At 36.0% G+C, this 14776-nt stretch overlaps 1 protein-coding gene across 1 annotated transcript in view; it reads right to left on the minus strand.

Moving 5' to 3' along the window:
- Nucleotides 1–14776, minus strand: part of IPO11 (importin 11) — a 209617-nt gene that overhangs the window by 132145 nt on the left and 62696 nt on the right. Inside the window, exons 13-15 of the mRNA XM_072605543.1 lie at nt 5205–5295; nt 1231–1278; nt 692–797 (exon numbers count right to left, since the gene is read on the minus strand). Of these exons, the coding sequence (XP_072461644.1) occupies nt 692–797; nt 1231–1278; nt 5205–5295 (245 nt within the window). The remainder of the gene's footprint in view (nt 1–691; nt 798–1230; nt 1279–5204; nt 5296–14776) is intronic.

Genomic DNA, 14776 nt, shown 5'->3' on the forward strand with positions numbered 1-14776 from the left:
GATGGCCCATCAGGCACACTACTGAAGGAGTTATGGCTAATTCTTGTCTTTAAAGTATGATAGCAAATTTCAGTAAAATGAAACCTAGACTATGAGTCGAGAGACCTGGGTCCTATTCTTGTTCCAATCACTTATTAGTCGTGTGACCACAGGCAAATAGTTTTATCAGTCTGGGCCTTAGTTTTCCTATCTGTGAAAGGAAGAAATTAGGCTACATCCCTTAGAGGTGTGTTTCAATAGTAATATTTTACGCTTTACTGATTCTTGCATGATGCCAGTTAATTTGAAAAATCTAGATTTTGAAAAATTATTTATTGCCCTAAAAGAAGACTGTATGCTGTGTTTAGTCAAGCATGACAAACTTGGAAACACAGGACATGAATTCAGGTACTGTCTATATCCCTTTCTAGCTCTGTGACCTTGAGTAACTCACCTAACAGTTCTTCATCGTTTTTCATATGCAAAAAAAGAACAAGAAAGCCTAACTTACAACTTGAAGAAAATGTTTGATAAAAATCAGTCATATATTAATGAATTAGTGAATTGTTATTACTCTTGTCTTACAGTGCAAATAGTGATTTCCTATTAAGAGGTGATTTCATATCTCATTCTAAACTTGCACACACTAACTGACATGAAATCTATGCATGTGTATAATTATATAGGAAATCTTTCTGAAAAAGACACTTACCTATCATGAGTAACTCTTAATTCTGGCAGCAACTGATTTTTAAACCACTGATCAAAATCCACACTGTCAAATAACTCATAAGCAGCCAATCCAACTGCATTATAGACTGGGAAGAAGAAAATCAGAAATTTCAATCCTGTACTTTAACAAAGCTTAATTTGTTGATTATAATTATAAAATAAGATTCCCCTACTGGATAACTTTCTTCTAAGGAGAAGCCAATGGAATATAACCAGGGGTAAAATAAGATTTTAGAAGATGCCTCATATATTAGTCTACTAATTACAAACTGCTTCTCTCACTGTATAAAATAAAAACTGTATAAAATTGTTTCTAATTTTTAAAGAATAAAAATTAAATATTACTAACGCACAATTATTCTCAAGAAACAAAAATTATTTTAACAAATTAAAAATCAGATAATTTCATTAAAGTCATTTAAAAAAAACCTTTTTATCCAAGTTTCCCAACATCTAAGTTACTTTAGTTAAATAATAAAAAGCAGCAAATGTTACTAAATACATCAAATTTTAACATACCAGCATCTTTGATCAGTATTCCCTTTGTGTTTTCCACACTGGTTGGCCCTAAAATAAATAAGTAAAGGCAAATACATTAGCTCCTTTAACAAAATAATTTCAATTTAAATTAAAGGATACAATACTGGGCATTCTTACACATACAAATATAGCTCAGAGTTTGATATCATATATATAGAGAGAGAAATAAATTTTATAATAGAATGGAAAAGTAAATTATTGAAATTTACTATGAGATTAGGATTGATTCTGTTATTTTCCTACTGATTCTACTCATAATTGCTTTTGTTTTCTGACTGCTTAGGTCATGGTTCTCTGTCTCTGAACTTGGTTCAGAATTCAGATGGCCTGTAATGGGTTAAGTTTAAAAATCCAGCTCTCCTGCTAATCACTGATCTAAATTTAGCTAACCTTAAGAGATTTATGTGAATACACGGGAATAGGGTCTAATATTTTTAAAACACCAAGCTATCCTTCAAAGATACCTGGTTTCCTGTACCTGGACTCAAACAATGATCACTTCTTAGTCTCAGAAGGAGTCATTGCTAGCCCCCATTACTAAACTTCCAACCAATCACGTTGTTCACTGATCCTCAGCTCTTTAACCAATCACGTCACCTGAAACCCTATGATATCATCTACCCTGTTCTGTTCTTTGTTCTATAACTTATAATCATAAACCTATAAAAAGAGGAGCTGTCTGTCTGCTCAGGGTCTTTGGCATTAATGGAGACAATCCATTAACTCTTTTATTGGCAGGCAACATGCCCCTACTAATAAATGTTATCTTGCTCAAAGAATTGCCTCAGTTTAACTTTTTGTTAAAATCACCTGCAACAACTAATGCAGAACAGGGTATGAAGAAATATGGAAAATTCAAAAAACATAAAGGTTTTACAGGGTACTTTCAAACTTAAAATTCAATATGGGAATGTGATAATCTAGGACTTCACTTGAAACCAAATAATGAAGTCATACTATGAAGAATTTAAGGACCTGAGTTCTGCTCCCTGGACTACTGCCAGGTTGAAAGAGCATCACAGTGATGCAGTCACTAAGTACTGAGGAAGCCAGGTACTGTACTAAAGACTGGGAACACAAAGAATGGCAAAAAATACAGCCCCTGCCCTCAAGGAGCTCACATTCTAGTGAACAAAAGCCATTCACAAGAAAACATAGCATAAAGAGAAATTAATAGAGGGAAAAGAAACTAGCAGGGCAGGAAGAGATGGGGAGAGGAGGGAAAAGGAAAAGGGAGGAGTCACAGGATCCAACAGGAAAAGGTCTCCTGCATAAGGTGGGATTTCAGCTGAATCTTGAAGAAAGCCAGAGAAGCCAGAAGATGGCAAAGAGGAAAACCATTCCAGACATGATAGATGGAGTGTAGGATCAGAGAGACAGCAAGATGACCAGCACTGCTCAATCATGTATTATGTAGAGGGTAATAAAGTGCAAGAAGACTGCAGAAAGAGGCCAGGTTGTGAAGAGCTTTAAACATCCTTTTAAAGGCATTTTCAAAGAGGATTTTTAATTCAATCCTCAAGGTAACAGGGACCAACTGAAATTTATTATGGGGGGATGGAGGTAAGGAAAAGAACATGACATAGTCAGTTCATTCAGATGCTTTAGGAAAATCACTTTGGCAGCTGAGTGGAGGATAAATTTAAATGGGAAGAGCCTTGAGACAGAAAAGCCAATTAGTCCAAGCGTGAGGTGATGAGGCTCTTCCCCATCATGAGCAAAAAGAAGGGGACCTTACATGAGAGATGTCGTGAAAGTAGAAATCACAATACTTGGAAACAGTATGTGGCATAAATCATATACAGTGCTTTTCAGATCTCTGCTGGAATGGTGTAAAACAGATAAATAGGGTTATTGCTGAAATCACTAGAAAATGGACTGCTATAGCTCCAAAGTAAAATGGGCATCAAAAAGAGATGAAGTAGGAAATGTCTGAAAAGTAGATAAACTATACATTAGTTCACACACACAAATAGAATCACCTATTTAAAGAAACCTTCCTAGAAATATCTCATATTGAAGGATGCTTTGAAGAAATGCTTATTGTGACACACATTAGTCCTTAGTAGTCTATTAGGAAAAAGTACACTAAAAAAAGTACACTATAATGAAATATAAAATAAGTGAAAATTTTTAAAATTCAATATCAAAAAACAATAATAAAAAGCTCATTGAAATAAAAAATAATAATGCTGTGTGATAAGTAAACAGAGAAGGAATGGTTACCTGAGCTTAGAAAAAGGAAAATAAGAATTTGGAATTTTATTCAGTAGAGACTGGCCAACTAGGTAATATGACTAACCTATGGACACAGTACTACATTTATTTGGTAGAGAGGGATTAAAAATCAGACTGAGAAAGTCCAATAAAAACTACTCCTTCCATTCATGCAATTCTCTCTATACTGATTCACATTATCCAAACAACCTTCAGCTCTAAATATTACTTTCAAATTTCATTCTTTTATCAAATATCATAAACCAGTTTTCCTAGGTCCTGACCATGTTGAACATCAATAAGCCTGGACTATGAAACCTGAGAAATTAACATTTGAAAATGTGGTAAACCTATGAATACAAAAAAACCAATAACACACATGAAATAGTGAGCTAATATCAAGTTTCTAAGAGATTCCCTAATGAACAGTAAACTCTACATAAAGGATAAATTGAAAAAGTGTGTGATGTGAAACAAGTTGAAATAATTAAAACAGTAAGTAAGAAAAAAGCTCATCAGATCTGAAAGCAAGATTAGACCTTATCTGACTGTGAAAAAACCAGAGCTAACTATGCATAAGTTCAGTTCATGAAACATGCCTTATATACTAAATGTTTAAAAAATAAAAAAAGATTTAAGAATGCACATTTATTATTTTAAAAATAATTTGAAAATACCAAAAGGTAGAAATGGGGCAGTGAGGAAGAAGGAAATGACATGTCAAGTGATACTGGAGAGAGACTGAGCAAATATGAGGGGAAAAAAGCAAGGTGATTTCAGCAAACAGTAAGATATCTGGTTACCCAAGTATATGATTTTTACCAAAGGTACAAATGCTTACAGAAACTTATTAAAGACATTCATCAAGCCATATAATATTCATAGCAAAATAGGATAAAAAATGGAATTCAAAAATCTGGTACTGATGGGAGAAGAGACTATGCTAAAAAAGTGAAATGAACAGTTTTTAGGAAAAGAAACTAGGAAAACCACAGGAAAATAAGAGAAAAGCAAAAAGGAAACAAGCAAAGATGAAAACGAAGGGGAAGAGGGAAGTGACTACTAAAGCTAAATGAATAACTTCTCTATAGAACCCTGGCTACTTACTCAAGAGTCATAACTGAACAAGTGGACACATTTGCTACTACAGAACAACTAACTTGGAGAAAAAAAAAAATCTGTTTTTCACTTATAATATTTAAACTTGCCATACTCTATATGGAAAAATATTTTTGCGTTGTAATATAATAAAGTGTTTTAGCTAAGAGGCAACTTTATAAACAAGCAGCCATAATACAAGTAACTACGGATTAGCATGAAGTTATTTAACAACTCAAAAGTAACATACATGAGCAGGGAGAGGAACACACAAACAAAATAACCCTGTCTTCATGACACATAAATAGACAATTATTATATACAGCTCCCTACCCTCAAGAACCATCTGAACCTAGAGGTATTTACCTAGAGGTAAAAGCAAGCACTTTTTTGTACCTCCCCCTGAGAGGCCACAGCGTGATTAAAAATTTTCACCACCCACTTATAATCAAAGTATCCTGTATTACTAGGATCACATGGAAGAAAAGAAAGAAATAAAAAATATTAAATTTCATTCATTATGTATCAATAAACCTTAAAGAATATGAAATAAAAAATATGCTTTCAACACAAAAATCAGAATGGCCCTAATGCACTGGATTAATATGAACTGAAATGTAATAATATAAAAATCTTACCTTGCAGTGTCTGTACCATTTCTAAAAGTATAGGTGTAAGAGTCTGATTATATTCATGGAATATGTCTATAAAAAGCACCTCAGTGCAAGGCTGGAAAAGGAAAAAAATAACAGATAATCTGTAATAAAAACAATTCTCTAGAAATTAACAATCATAAAACCATACTGATAAATATATATATGTTTAAAGCAACCAACATTTATATTTTTTAAAAGTAATTGTCTGAAAATTATATAATACCTGGTTGGCAAAATCAAATTATACAAAGACAAACTGAAAAATGAGAGATTTATCATACAACAAACAGCTACATGTAGCAATGAATGCTTATATTTTTAAAAGCAAATGTTTGAAAATTGCTTCACGACTTGGTTTACAAAAGCAAACTATCTTTGCAAAGACAAACTTGGACGTACAAGAATTGTAACAGCAGTTATATGGCTTGTAAATAATATGCATTTCACGTATATATCTCACACACATATATGTGTGTGTATATATATATACATACATACAAAAATTATTACATATACATGTTATTACTATAACATGTGATGAGAAGCTATGAGTTAAAGCGCAAAAAAAATTATTTTGCAATTTTGCCAAATTATTTTTGAAACATTAAAGATTTCATGGACATGACTCGGGTCATTTTCATTTGAACCTTGAATATCATAAATTACCAATTCAGAGCAAGGAACAAACATATTTTTAAACTTAAAATCAAAGAATAATAAAAATACTATTAATGATTCATCATATTGTTTGCATATTATAAAAGCACTTTCCTTACAATAATTCTGTTATATATGAAGTGTCAGTATTATCACATACAATTTGACAGATGGAAAAACTGAGGCTCAAAAGCTGGTGTGATTTATTTGTCTAGATTAGCCTCTTGATACAGATTCCAATTCTCTACTGAGTTCAAGACTGATATTCAGTTTTTTGGCAGGCAAGTTGGGTCTTCACCCTGAATTAATAGGGAACTCAAACCCAGATCTCCCAAAAGCTACCGTCCTACAACATCTTCCCTATTTCTGTTCTAGGGAAGTTGAATTTTGGAACCCAAAAGTAGTACTTAAAATTTCATCCTATTAAATTGCAACTTATTTAATCCAGACTGTTGAGATATTTGTTTATTAGGATTCTGTCACTTAATGTGTATAGTAAATCTCACAACTTTGTGACATCTGAAAGTATAACAAGTATGCAAAACTAACCTACCCTAAATTATATTAAAAGGCTGAATATTACATTCCAGTAGGATTACATTCCAGGGGGGCAGAGTCAAGATGGCAGAACACAAAGACGCATATATTCTAGCGCTTCCCCCACAGCCCACAAAATATCTGTATAAAATGACTATCAACAAATTCCAGAGCAGTACAAGCCACAGAAAGGGGAGTGAAAAAGATTTCCAGCCAAAGGTAACCTGGAAGGCTGACAGGAAAGGTCAATCACAGCAGAGCCCAGCCCTGGTCACTCAATACTGGGAAGAACAGGATCAGAATAGCAGAATCCCCAGCAGGAAGGGTCCTAGATCCCTCAACCCATAAGCACCAAAGAAAGTTTCAAAGGTCAGTGTGGGAAGGCTTTCCCACCTGGGCAAGAAGGAAGCTGGGTCTCCCCAGCACTAGCCCCATGTAGGGGCAGAGGCGGCAGCAACAGCAGGAGGGGCAGGCGGCGGGCAGCTACTATGCCCGAGGAAGCAGCCTGGGTCCATTGTCCAGGCAGCTCAGCTTAAAGCCTCTGGGGGAACTGAGTAGCCCTCAGTGGCACACCGCCCCACCTAAAGCTCCTGGGGGAAATGAGCAGCTGATCTAAACCTCAGCCCTGACTAGTGGCTCCACTCCCACCCAAAGCCCCCAAGGGAATTGAGAAGCTGATCTGAATCTCAGCCTGAGCACAGTCCTAGGGGGAGGCGGAGCACTAGGACCCTCCTCTTGACAAAGGATTCAGAAGTCAAGTAACTGGCTGGGAAAATGCCCAAAAAAGGGAAAAAATAAGACTATAGAAGGTTATTTTCTTGGTGAACAGGTGTCTCCTTCCATCCTTTTGGATGAGGAAGAACAATGCATACTGTCAGAGGAACTCAAGGCTTCTGCCTCCAGTACCTCCAAAATGAATATGAAATGAGCACCAGCTTGCTAAAGGAGAACCAAAAAAATGCTGAAGAAAATAACACCTTTAAAAACAGGCTATCTCAATTGGAAAGAGAGGTCCAAAAAGCCAACAAAGAGAAGACTTTAAAAAGCAGATCTGGCCAAATGGAAAAGAAGGTTCAAAAGTTCACTGAACAAAATAGTTCTTAAGAATGAGAGAGGAGGGACGGAGCCAAGATGGCAGAGTGAGAGCAACGACTCACCTGAGCTCTTAAATAAACTCCCTCAGATACCTCTAAAGAGAGAATCAGATCAAACTTTGGAGGTGCAGGACCCAATAGGAGACAGACTGTGGCACATTCACACACCAGGACAGACTGAAAGGTTGACAAGAAGGATCTGTTCTGTAGGGTGAGCCCACAGTGCACAGTGCAGTGCATCCAGAACTGGGAGGGCCCCGGGGACACCTAAGACAGCAGCCCAGGGCAAGAGATCAGCACAGCCAAGAGCAAATGACAGCCACTGAGCCCTGGATATCAGCTGCAGCAGCTCCTGAGACTTTCAGCCCACAGATTAAACAGCTGAAAGTCACCTACTTGAACTTCCAGGAGCCAGGATGGCAGAGTGATCAGTAAATGTTCTCTCCTACCCCCTTGTTGACCTCGAAAGAACCATAAAATATTTCCCCAGAAAAATCCTGGATCAGTGGGAACAGCCTAGGGGGCAAACAGTCCCATAACACCTGAGGCTAGGAAAATAGCTAAGGAGGATTCCTCCTACTGTGGCAGAGGTGAACTGAAAGGAGAGGGGCTCCAGGGCAGTGGAAATTCATGTTAGGACTCAGGCAAGCCTCAGCACTAGGAGATGAGCCCCAGGAGGGGTAGAAACTCCCACTGGGACCCAGGGAAGCCTCAGAACTCCAAGGAAAATGGGAAGACAATAGGGGAGCTGGGATCACCAACCCCTGAGTTTGCCTTTGCCTCAGCTCAGCTGAGGAGATCTCCCAGGACCAGACTATCCCTCCGCTACACCTAACAAGCTAGCCCCAGGGCTGATGAGGAAAATACAAATCAAAAAGACAAAAACGTGCCTGCCCTTAGCTTTTTCACACCAGTCAGCTCAGCACCAAGTTCTGCAAGTTCTAACTGAAAGAATCAGAAGCCAAAACACACAATCACCATCATGAGCAAGAAAAAGCAAAACAAGGGTGAAAAAACCATAGAATCTTTCTATGGGAACAAAGACCAAAACACAAATACTAAAGAGGTCAGCAGTGAGACTGTACTCCCATATGAAATTTCAGAAGGGACTAAGAACTGCTCACATGCACAAAAAGCTCTCCCAGAACAACTGAAGAAGGAAACAGAAGAGAAACTGGCCAATGATTTTAAAAGTATGAAAAAAGAATTCCATGAAGAGAACATCTCTTTAAAAAGGAAAATTGAACAAGTGGAAAAGGAAGCATAAAACCTAACTGGGAAAATTAGACAAATGGAAAAGGAAATTCAAAAACTAACTGGAGAAAATAATTCCTTAAAAGAAATAATTGGACAGATGGAAAAGGACAGGCAAAAGTTAACAGAAGAAAATAATTTGATAAAAATTAGAATTGGGCGAGTAGAAACTAATGACTCTATGAGACAGCAAGAATCAATCAAGCAAAATTTAAAGAATAAAAAGAGAAAAGAAAATGAAAAATATCTAATTGGTAAAAATACCCAGGAGAGAAAATTTAATAATTATTGGCCTGCCAGAGAGCCACGATGAAAAAAAGAGTCTGGAAAATATCTTCCAGGAAATCATCAAGGAAAACTGCCCAGAAGTGCTAGATCCAGAGGGCAAAGTAGTCACTGAAAGAGTCCACCGTTCACCTCCCGAAAGGGATACCAAACTAAAAACACTAAGAAATATTGTTGCCAAATTCCAGAACTATCAAGTGAAGGAGAAAATACTACAGAAACCCAGAAAGAAACCACTCATATATTGAGGAGCTACAGTCAGGGTCACACAGGACCTTGCAGCTTCTATATTAAAAGATCGAAGGAATTAGAATTCAATATTCCGTAAGGCAAAGGAGCTGAGACTACAACCAAGGATCAATTACCCAGCAAAGTTCAGCATAACATTTCAGGCAAGAAGATAGTCATTCAAAGAAGTAAGGGATTTCTAGATCTTCCTGACAGAAAAGCCAGAATTTAATAGAAAATTTGATCTTCAAACACAGGCCTCAAGAGAGGCATCAAAAGGTAAACAGTGAAAAGAAAAACTTGATACTCTGTTTGGGCAAGCTCTTTACCTCCCTATAAGGCAAGATGACACCTGTTAATCTTGAGAATTGTACATCTATTATGAAATATAAAAGGGATATATATACAGGGAATGGGTATAAAGTAAATGATATGATGATAAAAATATGATTTAAGCATGCAAAGGGATTGTAACAGGTGGTGTGAAAAGGAGGAAGCAGAAAATGGTAAATAATATCATAGGAAGAAGTACAAAATTATAGTAGAGGGAAAGAGTGGAGGGAGATGAGCACTGTTTGAAAGGTACTCTCATCTGATTTGGTTCAAAGAGGGAACAATACACTTAATTAAGTATATAATTCTAACTAGCTCTATAGGCAGTAGGAGGGGAAGGTGAAAGAAAGGGGAGGGGAAGCTAAAAGGGAGGGATGAAGCAGTAAGAGTAAAAGAGAATAAAAGGGAGGAGAGCTAAAAGAAGGAAGGAAAGGCTGCAGGAGGTGGTAGTGAAAAGTGAAAACTTTTGAGGAGGGCAAGGGGCATGGGAGAACTAAAAGTACAAATGGTGGGAAAGAGGATGGAGGGAAATACACAGACTGCAATCATAACTGTAAATGTGAATGGAATTAAAGCTCCTATAAAACAGAGATGGATAGCAGAATGGATTAAAAAACATAATCCAACAATATGTTGTTTACAAGAAACACATTTGAAATGGGGGGATACATACAGGGTAAAGGTAAAAGGCTAGAGCAGAATATATTGTGCTTCAGCTGATGTAAGAAAAGCAGGAGTAGCAATCCTAATCTCAGACAAAGCAAAAGCAGAAATAGAGCTAATCAAAAGAGATAAGGAAGGAAACTATATCCTGCTAAAAAGCACCATAGACAATGAAGCAATATCATTACTAAACATGTATGCTCCAAGTGGTATAGCAACCAAATTCTTAGAGGAGAGATTGGGGGAGCTGAAGGAAGAAATAGACAGCAAAACTATACTGGGGGGAGACCTCAACCTCCCCCTCTGAACTTGATAAATCTAACCTCAAAATAAACAAGGAAGAGCTTAAGGAGGTAAATAAAACTCTGGATAAGGTAGATATGATAGATCTCTGGAGAAAATTGAATGGGAAAAGAAAGGAATACATCTTTTTCTCAACAGTACATGGAACATGTATGAAAACTGACCATGTACTAGGACATGAAAACCTCACAATTCAGTGCAGAAAGGCAGAGATAGTCAATGCATCCTTCTCAGATCATAATGCAATAAAAATTATATGTAATAAAGGTTCAGGGAAAGAAAAACAAAAAATCAATTGGAAACTAAATAATATAATCCTAAAGGAGTGGGTTAAACAACAAATCATAGAAACAATCATCAACTTCATTCAAGAGAATGACAATAATGAGACAACCTACCAAATCTTATGGGATACTGCAAAAGCAGTTCTTAGGGGAAGTTTTATATCTTTGAATGCCTACATAAATAAAATAGAGAAAGAGGAGATCAGTGACTTGGGCATGCAGCTGATAAAGCTAGAAAAAGAACAAGTTGAAAATCACCAAGTAAATACCAAATTAGAAATACTGAAAGCCAAAGAGAGATTAATAAAACTGAAATTAAGAAAACTATTGAATGAATACATAAAACCAATAGTTGGTTTTATGAAAATCTAATAAAATTGATAAACCTTTGGTCAATTTGATTAACAAAAGAAAGAAGAAAACCAAATAACTAGTATCAAAAATGAGAGGGGTAAACTCACCTCCAATGAGGAGGAAATTAAAACAATAATTAGAAATTACTTTGCCCAATTTATGCCCGTAATTTGACAATCTAAATGAGATGGATGAGTATTTTAAAAAATACAAATTGGTCAGATTAACAAAAGAAGAATTTGAATACTTAAACAACCCCATCTCATAAAAAGAAACTAAACAAGCCATCAATGAACTTCCTAGCAAAAAATCTCCAGGGCCAGATGGATTTACAACTGAATTCTATCAACCTTTAAAGAACAGTTAATTCCAATACTATATAGACTATTTTTGAAAACTGGGGAAGAAGGAGTCCTCCCAAATTCTTTTTATGATACAAATATGGTTCTGATACCTAAACCAGGAAGACAAAACAGAGAAAGAAAATTATAGACCAATTTCTTTAATGAATATAGACGCAAAAATTATAAATAAGATTTTAGCAAAAGCAATACAGCATCTTATCATGAGAATAACACATTATGATCTGGTAGGATTCATACTAGGAATGCAGGGCTGGTTCAGTATCAGGAAAACTATTAGCATTATCGATCATATCAACAACAAAGCTAACAAAAACCACATGATTATCTCAATACATGCACAAAAAGCTTTCAACAAAATAAAACACCCATTCCTATTAAAAATGCTGGAGAACATAGGAATAAAGGGAACTTCCATAAAATAATAAACAGTATCTACTTAAAACCTTCGGCAAGATTATATGCAATGGAGATAAGCTAGATGCATTTCCAATAAGATGAGGGTTGTGAAACAAGCATGTCCATTATCACCACTATTATTCAATATGGTACTAGAAATGTTAGCTGTAGCAATTAGACAAGATAAAGAAATTGAGGGAATAAGAACAAGCAAAGAAGAAACTAAGCTATCACTCTTTGCAGATGATACAATGATATACTTAGAGAATCCTAGAGCTTCAAGTAAAAAACTACTTGAAATAATAAACAACTTTGGTAAAGTTGCAGGTTACAAAATAAACCGACACAAATCTTCTGCATTCCTATAACAAAGTCCAACAGGAAGAGATAGAGAAATCCCATTTAAAGCTAGGGGAGACACTACAAAATATTTGGAAGTTTACATGCCAAAACAAACTCAGGGACTACATGAACACAATTACAAAACACTTTTCGCACGAATAAAGACAGATCTAAGTAAGTGGAAAAACATCAGTTGCTTGTGGGTAGGCTGAGCCAATATAATAAAAATGACAATTCTACCTAAATTAATTTACTTATTCAGTGTCATATCAATTAAACTATCAGATAATTATTTTCTAGAGTTGGATAAAATAATATCAAATTTCATCTGGAAGAACAAAAGGTCCAGAATACCAAAGGAACTAATGAAAAGAAATGCTAAGGAAGTTGGCCGAGCCCTACCAGATTTCAAATTGTATTATAAAGCAGCAATTATTAAAATCACTTGGTACTGGCTAAGAAACAAAAGGGTAGACAAGTGGAATAGGCTAGGTACTCAAGACACAGTAGACAATGAATATAGCAATCTCCTGTTTGATAAACCCAAGGACCTCAGCTTCTGGGATAAGAATTCACTCTTTGACAAAAATTGCTGGGAAAGGTGGGTAACAGTGTGGCAGAAACGAGGCACAGACCAATGCCTGACACTGTACACAAGAATAAGTCCAAATGGGTACATGATGTAGGTATAAAGATTTATACCATGGACAAGCTGGAGGAGCAAGGAATAGCATATTTATCAGATTTATGGAGAAGGGAAGAATTTTTGACTAAAGAAGAGATAGAAAGCATTATGAACTACAAGATGGATAATTTTGATTACATTAAATTGAAAAGTTTTTGCACAACCAAACCCAAAGCATCCAAAATTCGGGGGAAAGTAGTGTATTGGGAAAGATTTTTTACAGCTAACCTCGGGGATAAAGGCTTCATTTCTAGAATACATAGAGAACTGAGTCAAATGTACAAAGATACAAGACATGTCCCAATTGATGAACGGTCAAAGGATATGAACAGGCAATTTTCAGAGGAAGTAATATAACGACATCTATAATCACATGAAAAAATGCTCTAAATCACTTTTGACTAGGGAGATGCAAATCAAAACAACTCTGAGGTACCACATCACATCTATCAGATTGGCAAACATGACAGAACAAGAAGATGATAAATGTTGGAGAGAATGTGGGAGAGTTGGAACACTAATTCATTGCTGGTGGAGCTGAGAGCTCATCTAACCATTCTGGACAGCGATTTGGAACTATGCCCAAAGGGCTACAAAAATGTGCATACCCTTTGACCCAGCAATATCACTTCTAGGATTGCATACTCAAGAGACCATAAAAATGGGAAAGGGTCCCACATGAACAAAAGTATTTGTAGCAGCACTCTTTGTAGTCACCAAATACTGGAAATCAAAGGGATGCCCATCAACTGGGGAATGGCTGAATAAATAATGGTATATGAATGTAATGGGATACTAATGCACTATAAGGATGAACAAGAAGACTTCAGAGAGGCCTGGAAACTTATATGATCTGATGCTGAGAGAAAGGAGCAGAACCAGGAGAACTTTCTGCACAGCAACAACCACAGTGTGAGAGAGTTTTTTCTGGCAGACCTGGAACTTCACAGCAATACAAGAATTTAAAAAAAAAAAAATTCCCAATGACCTTCTAAGGCAAAATGCCTTCCACATCCAGAGAAAGAACTATAGAATTTGATCATAGAACGTAGTAGATAATTTTTTTGTGAGTGTGTATTATGTTTTGGTTTGTTATATGATTTTTCCCATTCATTTTAGTTCATCTACACAGCATAACTACAGTGAAAATGTATTTAATAGGAATGTATATGTAGATCCTATATAGAATTGTATGCTGTCTCGGGGAGAGAGGGGGGAGGTGGGGTGTAGGTAAGGGAAAAAAAAGAATCTAAATTATATGGCAGTGATTGTAGAACACTGAAAATAAATACAATTAATATATAAAAAAAGATGAGAACAGAGTTCAATGAAGCTAATGACTATATGATAAAACAAGAAGTTACAAAACAAAACCAAAAGAATGAAAAATTACAAGATAATGTGAAATATCTCATTGGAAAAACAACTGACCTGGAAAATAGATCCAGGAGAGACAATAGAAAAATTATTGGTCTACATGAAAACCATAATAAAAAAAGAGCCTAGACATTACCTTTAATGAAATTAAAAGGAAAACTGCCCTGATATTCTAGAATCAGAGGGCAAAATAAATATTGAAAGAATCCACCAATCACTTCCTGAAAGAGATCCCAAAATAGAAACTCCCAGGAATATAGTGGCCAAATTTCAAAGTTCCCAGGTCAAGGAGACAATATTAGAAGCAGCAGAAAGACACAGTTCAAGCATTGTGGAAACACAATCAGGATAACACAAGATCTAGCAGCTTCTACATTAAGGGATCGAAGGGCTTGGA

The sequence above is a fragment of the Notamacropus eugenii genome, chromosome 4 (genome assembly GCF_028372415.1).
Source record: "Notamacropus eugenii isolate mMacEug1 chromosome 4, mMacEug1.pri_v2, whole genome shotgun sequence".
NCBI classification, from domain to species: Eukaryota; Metazoa; Chordata; class Mammalia; order Diprotodontia; family Macropodidae; genus Notamacropus; species Notamacropus eugenii.